At 36.0% G+C, this 15,324-nt stretch overlaps 1 protein-coding gene across 2 annotated transcripts in view; it reads left to right on the top strand.

Annotated features, from left to right (window-relative positions):
• kdrl (kinase insert domain receptor like) overlaps window positions 1-15,324 on the top strand; it is a 53,443-nt gene that overhangs the window by 15,737 nt on the left and 22,382 nt on the right. For both annotated transcript variants that reach the window (XM_067387231.1, XM_067387224.1), the window contains 10 exons: window positions 3,932-4,056; window positions 5,147-5,306; window positions 5,459-5,595; window positions 5,752-5,941; window positions 6,043-6,160; window positions 6,326-6,495; window positions 8,122-8,278; window positions 9,869-9,989; window positions 12,907-13,015; window positions 14,321-14,608. In XM_067387231.1, coding sequence (XP_067243332.1) covers window positions 3,932-4,056; window positions 5,147-5,306; window positions 5,459-5,595; window positions 5,752-5,941; window positions 6,043-6,160; window positions 6,326-6,495; window positions 8,122-8,278; window positions 9,869-9,989; window positions 12,907-13,015; window positions 14,321-14,608 — 1,575 coding nt within the window. The remainder of the gene's footprint in view (window positions 1-3,931; window positions 4,057-5,146; window positions 5,307-5,458; window positions 5,596-5,751; window positions 5,942-6,042; window positions 6,161-6,325; window positions 6,496-8,121; window positions 8,279-9,868; window positions 9,990-12,906; window positions 13,016-14,320; window positions 14,609-15,324) is intronic.

Here is a 15,324-nt window from a genome sequence, read left to right as displayed (position 1 = left end):
GTTTTGGCTTCGGTGAACATTTCATTTCTATGATTAAGACTCTATACCACTCACCTGCAGCATCAGTCTTGACTGGCAATGTTATTTCTCACCCGTTCTTTCTACAAAGGGGAACGAGGCAGGGATGTCCACTTTCCCCATTACTGTTTTGTCTGTCTCTTGAACCATTAGCAGAAGCCATCAGGAAGTCTGAAGTAGCATCGATTAAGATTCAAGATCAGATTATTTCACTGTATGCAGACGATATTATTTTGTATTTAGATAACTTTGATGTATCAGTTCCTGAGATAATTAAGGAATTTGATCACTTTAGTGTTTTTTCTGGATACAAGATAAATTGGACCAAATCTGCTTTAATGCCAATTAACAATGTTAAATTTAATTCTTCTATTCCCTCGTTTATTCCTATTAAGAACTCTTTCATTTATTTGGGTATTACCATATATAAAAACATACATAAGATTACTAGAGACAACTTTAATAGTATTATAGTTAAGATCAAAAGTGACATTCAAAGATGGAATAATCTTAAAGTTTCTCTTCAAGGTAAAATCTCTACAGTGAAAATGAATTTGTTACCTCGTCTTAACTTTTTTTTTTTCTATGCTACCACTCTCTCCTCCTCCAGGCTACTTTAAGGAGTTAAACTCCATACTTTCCCATTTTATATGGAATGGTAAGCGCCCCAGAATCAAACTTACCACTTTACAGCAACCTTTGTGTGCGGGAGGACTGGCCGTACCAAATTTTGAATTGTATTATTGGTCGTTTCAACTTAAGGCCCTTTATAATTGGGTTGATCCGCAATCTAAAGTTGCATGGAGAATGATTGAAGCGGACAGGGTTAAGCCAAACCGACTTCAAGATATTTTATTTGCTGGCACAGGGAAAAAAGATAATTATAAATTCGGCCCAGTTATAGCTAATTCTATTAGAATTTGGAAAACAGTTGAATGTCTGATAGGAGGACCCTTCAAACTTTGTAACAGTGCACCATTATGGCATAATCTCAATTTTTTATGCGGAAATCGTCCATTTGTCCAACCATCTTGGTCTTCCCTAGGCATAAACACATGCGGAGATTTATATGATGATCAATGCCTTTGTTCGTTTCAGGCACTAAGAACTAAGTTCTGTTTACCAGCATCCTCATATTTTGTCTTTTTTCAATTGCGCTCTGCCCTTAAAGCATATGGAGTTCCCTGGGCATCTCCTATTTCCTCTCATCCTATGCGAGATTGGATTGCACCATCCTCTGGTCGATCATCTGTTTCTTTATTATATAGTAAAATTATTGACCGTATTATAAAATCTCTTTCTATCAAGTCTGTTTGGAATCGGGAACTATCTGACCTTAACTTATCTGTCGACTGGGAGAGGGTGTGGGCTAACCTCAGTTTAACTTCCAAAAACTTGGCTCATCGTCTTATACATTTTAAAGTTATTCATAGAGCATATATAACTCCCTACAAAAGATTCAAAATGAAACTGCAATCAAATTACAACTGTTATCTGTAACACTGTGTCTTCAGGTACCTTTCTTCATATGTTTTGGGAGTGTCCTATTGTCAATAATCTGTGGTCACATGTACATGTCGTTTTGTCCTTTTTATTACAAATTGATTACCCCAATAAGCCAAATTTATGTCTTCTTAATGATGATTCTGATTTCTGTATAAGCTTAATACAAAAAAAATGTTGTTTGCTGGTTTTACAGCTGCTAAAAAGACAATAATTCAGAACTGGTTTACACCACAAATGTCTAGGGAAACGTATTGGATACATAGTCTCCTTAGAATAGGGGCCTGTGAATGTACAATAGCAAGAATTAATAAGGCCAAACCTAGTACTGTTGATGCTTGGCAATGTTTTTGTTCCAAAATACTGGATTATATAAAAGAATAATGTTTGTTTTTATTTTATTATTATCTATATATATATATATATATATATATATATATATATATATATATATATATATATATATATATATATATATATATATATATTTTTTTTTTTTTATTATTTTTTTTTTTATTTATTTATTTTTTTCCTCTGTATTTTCTCTCTCTTTTTGGAACATGTTACTTCATTATGTGTCTGTTGTTTTTGTTGTTTTGCTTTTATCCCGAGTGGATGCTATATGCAAAAGCTAATAAAAATTTGATCACAAAAAAAAGAATAGTTACTAATATTTTTATCATAGCTTAAGAAGTTGTAGAAAAATTGTTTCATAAAACAAAGCTTATTTTTAGATAAACAGACCAAAGAGCTATTTATTCAGCATAATACACATGTGCATCACTATTTTTGGTTACAAATGGACCAATCCCTACTGGATGAACCAAGAAACTTGGCACTTTACTTCCAATTATTTGTCAGAAGATAAATTTGAGGTGAAATCTGTGTGAAACAGGACCTGGAAAGACTCCAAGCCATTAGAAAAGCATTAGATTAAAAAAGAAATGAAGTAATGAGAGGCCCCACCTCATTGTAGACCTCAACGAAACTACAACAAAGCCGTGAACCTGTTAGCCGGGCAATGGAGCTAGTAACTATGCAGCTATGACTGCACTCACTCAGAAGGATTGAATCACAGAGAACTGGACCGTATCTGCAAGACTGAACTAAACTGTCATAAGACAAGGAAATAGAAATCAGTGACACAAAAAGGAAGGCTTTATATTAAGCTGGATGTCTTTAGAGTTGGCAACACAGTTTGATTGTTCTGGAAGTCTGGTCTTTGATAATTTCCTGTTTGGGCTCCTGCTTAGAGTCTTCCTGTACCTAATGACAACTGTTTAAGCTGTTAACATTTCAAGCAAGTGCATTAGCATAGAGTTTTATGAATGTGCCTCACAAAGTTTGGGATCAGTATTTATTTATTTATTTTAAAGAAATTAATACTTTTATTTAGCAAGAATGCATTAAATTGATCAAAAGTGACTTTTCTTTCAAATTAATGCTCTTCTGTTCATCAAAGAATCCTGGAAAAAATTATCATGGTTTCCACAAAACATTAAGCAGATTTTAACATTAATAATAATAAGAAGAAATGTTTCTTGAGCACCAAATCAGCATATTAGAATGATTTCATTTCCATCACAGTAATAAATTACATTTTAAAATATATTACAATTAAAAATAAGTTATTTATATTGCATTCAAATAATAATAATAATATATTTAGTGTATTTTGGTCAAATAAATTCAGCCTTAGTGAGCATAAAACTCGATTTTTAAATTAATATTTAAAAATTTTACTGAACCTAAACTTTAGAACAGTAGTGTATTTCCCAGATGAGCTGATCTGCAATTTATCTATAGCAAAAGACAGTGATAACTTTAGCTGTGAAAATGACAGCAAAGCTCACCAAGTCTCTGGCTCACCAGCTGTTTTGTTTTTGCAGACCTCTTCCACTTCAGCCTGCTGCATATATAGCCAATTTAATACCTGATAGTCCCCTGGTTCATCTCACTATGTGATTACACTGTTTATGTGAGAAAAGTTTATTTAAAAAAAACATATTTTATTACACGAACCCTCTCAGCACACACAAGATCTTGTTTGTTTAATCACGCCAATCTCACAGCATAGCTGTACAGTAACATCCCCTCCTGCCAAGCTGTTTCTGTTTCTGTTTCTTTATCCAGCAGTCTGTGTGTGCTTGAAGAGAAAAATGATCAGACTTTATCTGGGATATTTAATTGCTCCCCAAGGTTGGATGTCTAGGCATTGCCTGAAGTCCAAGAATTTATTGATAAAATATTAAATGTTTTTTAAAAAAACAAACAAACAAAATCATAAAGCTCATTAGTGAATTAATGAATTATTGTATTTGTGATTGGTATGGTGAATTAGCTTTGTGTTAAGCAAAGTGTTATTATTTTGTGCTTACTGTATTATTTTATGCTTAATTTTAAATCACAGATCACAATCATCCATTTGTGGAGGCTTCCAGTTCAACAACATTTATTTTTGTGTATCGGAAAGATCCCTTTTTTGTGGTCCCCTGCAGAACAACGTCCCCAAACCAACATGTTATCCTTGAGACTGTGAGTATTTTATGTTAGCACCGCTGATTTTGAACCCACTGTATGTAAATACATTCACAAATAATTTCAGCCACATATGGTGGGGGTGAATGTTTTACCTGCTTTCCATGCCTCAAAAGCCTTGACATGAAAAATAGAGGATGTTTTGTATGATCTGACATTGAAGAATGCATTGAACCATGGGCGTCTCAGAATTTCTCACACCCATTAAAGTCCTGAGAATGTGTACATAGATAGGGACAGTGTGCCATGGACTCAGGGAAGCTCAAGGAGGCCTAAGGAGTCTCTCTGTCTGCTTCCTGTAAGAACAGGATGGTAGTGTTAGACTGTTGTTTTTCACTCAGAATAGAAACTCAGGCTATAAATAAAACATATTTTTTTATGCTTTAGGTCCATGTAGACCAGGTTGGAAAAAAACTGTTCAAGCTATCCAAAAAAAGACTAAATTTTATTTTATTTTATTTTATTTTATTTTATTTTATTTTATTTTATTTTATTTTATTTTATTTTATTTTATTTTATTTTATTTTATTTTATTTTATTTTATTTTATTTTATTTTATTTTATTTTATTTTATTTTATTTTATAAAACCACCACGTCTTATTTTAAGTATATTAGTAAGCCTCTTAAATAATTCATAAAAACAGTAGATTCTGTCCTTCAAATTCCACTGACAGCGAACAACAACAACGGTAGTGTTTTTATTTCCTGCAGTGGTCATGTAGTGGGTCTATGGTCATTTCTCACAGTCCTATGGATAAATACTTCTAAGCCAGATGGCACAGATAGTTATGTGACCTTCCTGCCATTGGAAGATCTGTGGCATTCGTCCTTCCTGTTTCCTTCCTTCCCTTCTTTCCTAGCAGGGCACTTGGACCACGAACAAACAAAAGAAGTGAAATGGGGTGTACAACTCGACTATGATCAGTTTCTTACAGACAAACTTAGCCCTGTTTTGCTCATTACTGAATGGGCTGCTAATCACGAGCCATAAAATTTTGACACAACTTGTTTACTTCTTCATGGAAAGAAACATCACTTATTTTTAAAGATAGCTTGTTAAATAAATCCTCTCCTCTTGCTCTCCAGATGAATCCCATCTCAGATGATAAAAAAAGAAAGGTGGAGTGGGATCCAAAGAAAGGTTTCACGATTCCCTTGGAACCTTATGACAGCTACCAATTGATTACATGTTTGACCAGAGTGGATAACATGGAAGTCAAATCTCTCTACATCCTCTCAAGGAAAAGTGAGTTATTTTAATTGCTAAAATGCATAGATCAAAGGTAGCTGCTAAACAGTAAGGAGAAAATCCCAGTTACGCAATTACCTTTTGAAAATCTGTCATTTAAAATTACAAATGCTTTTTTCCATGACATAACCTGGATTCTCTGTGCCTAGCGTCGGTCCTAAAAAATATTGGCATCGAACCAGAACGACCAAAAGTACTGGTCGGTGACACCCTGGTCCTCAACTGCTCTGCAGAGACTACTTGGAATGGAAGAATTGAATTTGAGTGGCAGTTCCATAAGGGTCAGGTGAGTTATTAGGAGCCCTGCTAAAAATGCTTGAGTTTTACCTAAAGACATGCGGTATTAGATTAATACTGTACACATTCAGATCAACTACGTGATTTGATCTGGCATTATGCAAGTCTTTTCCTGACATCCTCTGAACTCCCCGTCTGTTTTTAGATCAATCGCACTCACCAAATGAAAATGACAAGGGACCCACCTGGCGAAATCATCAAAATGACTAAAGCACTATTCATGCCTAGTGTGACAATGGAGGACAAGGGCACGTATGTGTGCATAGCATCAATTGATGTCGAATCAGCTGAAGAAAAAAAAACACTTCAGTTGACAACTAAAGTCACTGTATACGGTGAGGATGTGATTTTGTGCCACTATCTCAGCACACTCATGCTTTTGTAGAACAGTTTGAATTCATTTAATGTATTTTTTTTTGTCTGTTTGTCTCTACAGAACATCCATTCCTCAATGTGACCCACAATAAACGCAGATCCATCTCTGTTATAGAGGGTAGAAAGGTCCAGTTTGAGCCACGGGTCAATGCCCTGCCTGCACCCAACAAAGTATTGTGGTAAATTCATACTTTGTATTTTAAAAATAAGAGATGCGACTCAAAAGCCATAAGAAGAATTTAATGTGTAGTAACCAACTAAATCTATACTACAAGTAATGGATTAATTGTAAAATTATTGCATTGGTGAGTTGAGTAATTATTTTCTGCTGCCAATTTGCATAGGTACAAAGACGGAGTTGTCATTTCAGAAAATTCCACGTGTTATGTGACTCGGGGCTACAACCTGACCATAAAACAAGTAAGGCAGAAGGATGCTGGGATCTTCACTATCGCACTATCAAACCAGGAGAAGGGTCTCTACAGAAATCTCAGCTACAAGTTGGAAGTCAGAGGTAATGCACAGAAAAACTGTATAAGCTGCACATGATTATGAGCATCTGATTGTTTTCTCTACATCAAACAATAGTGGACTAAATAGGTCTGCCACAAATAAACATACAAATCGCTAATAAAAATAGCCAACAGTCACATTTCTGTTCTGTTCATATGAACAGTAACCTTAAAGGGATAGTTGAAAATTCTGTCATCATTTACTCACTCTCAAGTTGTTCCAAACCTGTATGAGTTTCTTTCTTCTGTTGAACACAAAATAAGATATTGTAAAGAATGTTGGTAATCAGACAGAGGAGGAAAGAAAAATACTATAGAAGTCAATGGCTACTCTCAACTATGTGGTTACACCCCTAAGACCTTTGTTCATCTTCGGAACACAAATTAAGGTATTTTTGATAAAATCCGGTGGCTCAGTGAGGCCTCCATTGCCAGCAAGATAATTAACACATTCAGGTGTCCAGAAAGCTACTAAAGACGTATTTAAAACAGTTCATGTGACTACAGTGGTTCAACCTTAATGTTATGAAGCGACCAGAATACTTTTTGTGTGCCAAAAAAACAAAACGACTTTATTCAACAATATCTGATGGACGATTTCAAAACTCTGTTTCATGAAGCTTTGAAGCTGTTTCAAACGGCCAAAGTCACGCCCTCCAGTGGTGAGCCATTGAAATTTTTAAACACTTTTGAGCCTCGTTTACTGAAGTCACGTGACTTTGGCAGTTTGATACGCTCCGAACCACTGTTTCGAAAAGATTCATAAAGCTTCGAAGCTTCACGAAGCAGTGTTTTGAAATCGCCCATCACTAGATATTGTTGAATAAAGTCGTTGTTTTGTTTTTTTGCCACACAAAAAGTATTCTCGTCGCTTCATAACATTAAGGTTGAACCACTGTAGTCACATGAACTGTTTTAAATATGTCTTTAGTAGCTTTCTGGACATCTGAAAGTGTTAATTATCTTGCTGGCAATGGAGGCCTCACTGAGCCATCGGATTTTATCAAAAATACCTTAATTTGTGTTCCGAAGATGAACGAAGGTCTTCATTTGCTTACCGCAAATGTTTGATTGCATTGGGCATTATGGTTTTTTATTTTTTAAACTCACAAAGAAAACAAATCTAAGAAAGCAGAGGAATTGATATGCTCTTGTCTGGCAAGAGCTCTGGAATGTGCTGTCAGAGCTGATATTTTAGTAATGTGCTGCACAGAGTTACCCTGAATTTTTGGAAAAATTCCATCCCACAATGTACACAAGTATGATTACCTCTTCTGATCTAATATAAAATATTTATTTCTATGCTTCTCTGACCTCAACCTGAACTGAAGTATATGACATCATCACAGACCCAAAAGCAAAACCAAGGTCAAAAACAACGGAAACAGAATTCAGAGATTTCTGGTTGTAATTAAGAAACTATTTTAGGAATCATTCATCAAAGGCTGTTTTTCTCCTCCACAAGCACAGATACACTTCAGTGAGGTCTAAAAAGGCAATATAGACCTCTCTTACTGAAGTTCACATAAACATAACGTTTTTTTAACGTTAGCCAGTGATCTGCAAATGATCTGTATTCTGGGACTGACCATTTAAATGACTAATGTTCTATGTCCAAATGCACACAGTGAAGCCAAAGATCTCTGAGGAGGACGTGGCTCCAGTGGGCCCCCAGACTTACAGATATGGCCAAGGGCACAAGCTCACCTGCACTGCATTTGGGATTCCCCTGCCAAACATTACCTGGTTTTGGCAGCCATGTGACCACAGCCCTGGTCTTACAGAGTAAGTCAATAATTTTGTTACTGTTCATGTTCAGATTTGCTTTGAATCAACAGGTCTTCTGATTAGTAATCCCACATTAAATGAAAACATTGTAGAATTTCATTGTGTCAAATAAGAAATATGGGCTATATTTTTTTTTATATTTTATATTTTATTTTGGTTTGTGGCTCCATAAACAGTTGTCACCCTCCTGCATAGCAGATCTCTTCTCTTGCTGAGGTGTTAATATCAATGATGTATGTTGGCCTTTACCCACAGCTTTCATTATTCAAATGAACTGCATCCGTTTCCTTGACATTGGTCCAAAATAAAGTATGCTTATTGATGAAAAATAGCCCCAGAGCTACATTTTGCAGTCAATGGCTCTGTAAATGTGAGGACAATTTATTGGTCTCATTCCACAAGCTTGCATTGTGCTGAAAGCAAGAGTCCCAGTGTAAATGCCAGCCTTTTAATGAACCTTTATGAGCTCTACGGATGTCTCCTAAACTTAGTTGGTGTGTCATAACAAGAGTTTCTCGTAATTGAGAGTAATTATTTGTCAAAGAGTACTGCCAAATTTGCGACAAAAATACTTCAGGCTTGTTACCACAGTTCCAAAATACCACTTTGGCTGTTTTAAATATAATCATTGGTGGCAGTTAACACAACAGCTCATAATATAGATGGTGAGAAGAACTGATTTTCAACAGCTAATGAGTGAGGTACATTGGAGGTTAATTGCAGTGCCCTAGTTGGAAGAAAAGACAAACCCATTCCCTTTATTTAATAGTAAAATGAATTAATTTCTTGAGCAGTGACCAAAAGAAAAAAGTGGCCATGTTCTCACTGCAAGAATTGGGAGTTGGGGGAGTGAATCCCTATATGATCATAATTTAGTTGCGATGTGTGCATGGTCATTAATTGTCCATAAATCAGTGTTTTGTTGGAAGGGTCCATCGTTTGAGATCTCATTACTTCGCTCGTGAAGGTGAGAAGTTATCAGTTGTCCCTTGTTGACCATGGCGGTCTGGGATCAGCCTTATCTCAGCCGTCCAGAGAGTGGGGGTGTTTCCTTTGAATGGTGACGCATGACTCAGCCCTTCCTGTCACGCTGCGGTTTCCTCTCCGACCTCGACTCTCATTAATCCGATTGTTCCTCCACTCAGATTGATGCAAAACAGGTCTTTGGTCTCCTGTGGCTTCAAGGCATAAACCACATGACTTGATACATGGTTTTCAAATACAGATAAAAGAAACACACATTCATCAGGCTCCATGAAACCTTGCGGTGGTGGCAAAAGATAAACATATCTTAAAGAAATTGGCTAAAAGAGTTCATCTGGCCAACAGATTTGTATTATTTTTAATGGAAGACCTGTTTTTTTTCTGTTTCTCACTAAAAGGAGAGGGCATTCACTGAAATCCCATGGTCATATGCCTTGGTATTTCCTTGTGTACATCCTGCTTTGATGTTAAAAGTCAAAAACGTCCTCTGCAAACTCCAGAACAGTTTCTGATATTAACGTATTATAAATATCTTTTCCTTATTATAATTACTGTTCCACAACAATTGTGATTTCTCTAAATGTTTTTTTTCTTTTCTGATAGGTGCAAACTTTACACTGATCCTCTTCCTGTTGACGAAGCCACTGAATCAAACAACCATTATCCTCATAATCTGATTAAGGATATCAACACCAAGGTTGGATTATTAAAAAGTAAAAACAAGGTAGGTATTATGTGCAATTTTGTCATTTATTAGTGAGAGTTTTTGCCCTTAAAGATGCATTCAGTATTTTTCCCTAATTAATTAAGCTTTGTACATAAAGAAATGAATAATATTTTTGAATAATATGTTAAAATCATGTACATTCACATGAGATTTTATGAAATTCAGTAGCTTACTAAGAAAAGATGTTTTATTTTACATGGAGCGGTCATGTCATTGCAACTGTCATGTTGAGGTGACATGACCAGACAAAATGTTACTTATTTTATCTTGGTAAACTCGGAAACTACTGCTGCCACATCCCTAGGTGTCAGTATACTGTCATACTGTCCGAATGACTGACATATTGCAACATAAAAAATACTGAGTCTACCTTTAAAATTAAATAAGTTTTGTTAGTTAAAAATGTAAATAGAATAATTCATTGGAAATATATTCATTTAAATGCCTGCAAGTCAAACTGTTAAAACCAAAGGTTTTACACAATTCTGAAATTGAGTTGCTAATCCAGATTAATGACTCTGTCAGCCTCATTTTGGACTAAAACAATAAACCTCAAAATACTACAGCTCATATGCTCTTACAAAAATGCTGATTTTGAAGTGAAAGGGAAGCAGCATACATCTGTCTTTCATTTAAACCTCATACAGTCTATTGAACATTCACATCACCAAATTGCCCTTTTAGAAATCATTTTGAGAAAATAGCTCTCAATAAGATAAAAACCACAAAAAAAATGTATTTTTATGTTTCCAGACGGCGCAATCTGCCTCGGTAGTCTATTTGACTGAAGTACCAATAGATTTGTGAGGAATGACATTCAGTGAGCTTGTGACCATGTGTGTGTTCTCTCCTAATAGAACTAATAGCTGAGGCTCATTTAGCTCTGCTGTAAATTATGTCACGGTTCAGTCACCTTCAGTGGAGAACAGAGGCCAGTAAACAGGGCAGCTGCTGCTTTGAGTGGTGCCTCAGGACTGAGTTTATACTGATATATCAGTCCATCTTACTGAGCGCACTGAAGCCAGTAAAGTCCTCATAAACAGAAGACTTTCTCCCAGGACTATTCATGCACTGAATGTTGATTGTTTCAAGCCTGTTTTGAAATACATGAGATGATTTTAAATGCTATATATGTACAAGGCAGTCATTGTGGTCCCTCAAATGTGTTGGCATCACATAAAAATGTGTGGGAAAACCCACAGAGGCCCACAAAGCCCTGTTTTAATTTGACTGTATCACCTCAGGGATTAATCCAGACTGCCTCAGTGTCACTAGTTGTTTGCTTAGTCAGAGCTTGTATGTCTGTCATTTTGTCATGCTTTGCTTGTGCTGCCAAATGTTACAGTGAACACTGCAGACATTATGAAAAACATTCCAGGAGGCCTTATTACCAAAACCACTCATGCAAAATTTAATGAAGCACAGGTTTTCATTTGTAGCATTCCTCTACACTTCAGTGCGACTATACATAGAGGTCAAGCAATAAGTCTCAATGCAAACAATCAGCTATGAATGATTTTTTGGTCACTACCAAAAATAAAAGCTAGTCTGGTGCTTTATGTAGAAATCTGTATTTCCTTACAGCATGATTTATGTGACACAGTATATTCTCACAGTTGGAATGTCATTTAAAACCAATCATGCCTGCCCTCCCTTGTGCAAGGAGTTTCGTTCTCACTATGGAATAGGTGTAAATTTTTACGTTTGCTGCATTTACAGGCTCTTGTGACAAACGGATGATGCTTTGCAGGGGTGAAGCACAGTGGTCAGTGATAACAAGGCTCAGTTTAAAAGGGTGGGATTTGTTTAGAGTGAATTCCTTTCTGTCACCTCATATAAATTTCCCTGGTCTGTGAATAACAGACTGGTAAGAGTCCATCTCAGATGGTGTCTTGTAACCACAGAATAAGAAAGGGCAGCTAAAAGACAAAGTAGGAAGGTCACTCTGAAATTCTGACTAGGTCTGGTCATCAGATTGAGTCGGAAGTTTATCCAAAACGTTGCTTGAATAATGTGCAATGTATAATAAGATTAATTAACATAGAATAGTGTGTTTGCATTGGAAAGTATGCAGAGCACTATTTCAGTGCATAGGTAAACTGGATTGGTAACATGCCCTGTTTCTCAGGTATATTTTAGTACAGTGTGCCAATAAAAATCAGTTGCATGTAAGACTAAACAACGACATGCCGTTGCATTACAACATGTCCACAGATTTACATTAACCAAGCTCCACACCTCATTTCTGTCTGTCCTGCAGTGTAATGTTGTGTACAAGAGAAATCTTAACCTTGTTAAAATTCTTTTGCATTAATTATGGCTGTTCTCTGTCTTTCTTTACAAACTAAAACAGAAAACATTAAATACCTGTTGTTCAGAGCCAATATGCTTCTTAAGTTTCAAATAAGTTTTATAAACAGTCTGTGAACCCCAGGAAGTAAACTGAAAAATGGGTATATTTGCTGCAGAAATACACCCAGAGTGTTTCATACCTTTGATGTGACTGCCAGGAAAACAGATGTCGTTTGAAACTGAAAACAGAGCTCGGGAATCTGGTCTTTTGCCAAAAATCTGCATCATTAGTATGTCTACATAGGCTGCCTATTAATGAGTTCCACTTGACTGATGACAATATTAAGCCTGGCATTTTAAATGTGTATCAGGAAATGATGTGGAACACAGGTACACCTTCTGTGCGGTACTCTCAGTACTGCTTTTGGCCTCAAAACGCCAGATGTAGTCTGCTCAATGTGTGAGGCTGAGGAGTGTAAAAAGCCCTATGACCCACCTGCTTGTAGGAAATAAATTTCTTAAAGTTTGTTATAGGTTGTCAGTACTGAGTTACATGATACTGTGTTTGTCTTTAGTTTCTCAAATGATTTACATTCCTAATGATCTTTGTCCACTCCCACAGACCATAAGCACCCTGCTGGTGGAAACAGCTAATGTGTCAGGGATCTTCTCCTGTATGGCAAAGAATGAACTTGGCAACCGGACCATGAGAATCCCTTTCTATGTTGATGGTAAGTGGGCCATTTACATCTTATTTGATTTTAATTTACATTGATTGAATTAATTTGGCTCTACTATAGTATATATCCAAAATGCCAACATTTTTGGTACCTTTATGTACCCAGGTTTAGATTTCATTTCCATATAGAAAAGAAAAATTGTATGTCTTTCTTGACACATTTTTTTAAATTCTACAACAAACTTTTTGGTTTTCCTCACAATAATAAGTTTCACAGAGCATTTTGTATTTTTAATTATCTAATAATATTTCACAAATGCCATTTTAGTCCAACTGCTAATAATCTATTAATACTGTGTTTTATTCAATTGAATGAATTCTGGCTGACTTGTAACTTCATTCTGGGCTGTTAACATCTTTTATGCTTATGATAGAGCAGTATTGGAGTGATTTTGTTGTGGAAAAAAAAGCTTCTCACTCTAGGCAAAAACATGCAACTCCGCTCCCTGTTCTGCTTCCGCTCGTCTGACATATTCTGGAATGGACTATGGTACTGGAATACCAATCTCTGTTTTATAATGAATCACTTTTATATGTTGCCGACCAGGGTCAAATGTTTCTGAAATGATAAACCCATTTACTGAGTTACATAATGAAGAGTGTGTCGGCTGTCAGACTATTCAAAGCTGCCTAGATTAGAATGATGAGGAGAAATGAGCTGGAATGAACAGCAGCCGAGATTGGGGAAGCGTGAAAAATGAGAACTGTGCAATAAAAATGGAGACAGGAGATAAAATGGTGGATGTCAAGTGGCATGTCTCCAGAAAAGAACAAAAACCCAAGAGAATATTCTGTGCTATGCAAGAGGTGAACGTGACTTTGTGCGCAGGAATGCTGGTCAGAGGGATGAAATGGTAATAACAGCTGTCTCCTCTGGTGGGGACGTATATTTCTGTGAATAAACAAGCGTTTCGCTCGCTTCCTGGAGGCCTGGCCTTAGCCTGGTTCTTATTGTAATGCTTCAGGTCAGCCATCGCTGCCGCCGATCGCCAACAACATGCTTCCAATTAGGTGTGATGAAACAGGAAATAACTGCAAATTTGACATTCCTGACATGGCAGTGTGCAGCTTTGTGTTTGTAGTGTGGGCCAGAGTACGGCAATCTCTTTCAACAGTGCATCTATAGCGTAGTTTCAGGTCCCTTGTAAGCCATATGTTTTATGATTTGGTCATGCTTTGTCTAATTGTCAATTTGTAGATTATACATAAAAACATGCATCATGTTGACTGACATGTTCAATGAGTTAATCTTTTTCACCAAGCTTCTTTTTGTCCTGTTTTCTTTTGTCTCCACTAGATCACCCACAGCCATTTGAGATTGAGCCCTTGACAGCTGTTGCAGGAGATGACATTACATTGACCTGCAGAGGCACAAGATACCTCTACGATAGGTTGAATTGGTATGATCCACTGGGCCAGGTGGTGCCCAATGGCGAAACCACTCTTCAGATCGAGCCCTACACCATATCTTTGTCCATCAAGCTGGTCAATGTCTCCAGAAACCACACACTAGGTTATAAATGCCTGGCTTTAAACATGAACTCCAACAAAGTGGTTAATACAACATCTGCTTTAACTATTGATGGTGAGTTTCATCTACCAAGCACCAAAGAGATCTTTATGTCTTTGTGTAAGAATCAGCATACATCATATTACGTAATGTAAGATCCAGCTTATGTTACTGATCAGTAAGGAACAAATGGCACTAGTGTGTAAATCTCAGGAAGAAGCATCCGGGTCATATTTCACTGCAAAATAAAAAGAACACAATAGGAAATTATTATTACTACTACTACTATTGTTGTTGTTGTTGTCATAATACTTAAGGTATGATAAGCATAAATGCAATGCAATTCAATAAGAAATGTATATATAAATACATGAATCAAATATAAATTGATGAAAAATATAAGGAATAAAAGTTGTTACTATTGGGAATTATTGTTGAAATGGTTTTCACAATTTTACACCACAATTACTGTAATTTGAAAACCTATCATTCTCATCAATAAATGTGAATAAATTAAATGAATTACAAACAAATACTTTAATGTACTTTACAATTAAAATATTACATTTATCTCTTATCTTCTTTATCTCATATTATGTTTTACACATAAATTAATATATGATTTTTGTACGTATTACAGTAATGAGAATGGGATTTTTTCCCCCTTCTTCCTTTAAATTAGACTATTGATAACTGGGAGAGTGAAAGTTAAATGTGCTGAAGTGTCATGAGAATAATTCCATAATAATGTTGGGGTGAAAAAGTTCACCCTGATGCATAAAAATTGCTTA

This window comes from Chanodichthys erythropterus, chromosome 1, assembly GCF_024489055.1.
Source record: "Chanodichthys erythropterus isolate Z2021 chromosome 1, ASM2448905v1, whole genome shotgun sequence".
In the NCBI taxonomy this organism is placed as follows: domain Eukaryota; kingdom Metazoa; phylum Chordata; class Actinopteri; order Cypriniformes; family Xenocyprididae; genus Chanodichthys; species Chanodichthys erythropterus.
Note: the sequence above shows the minus strand (reverse complement) of the source record. Positions and strands in the feature narration are given on the sequence as shown.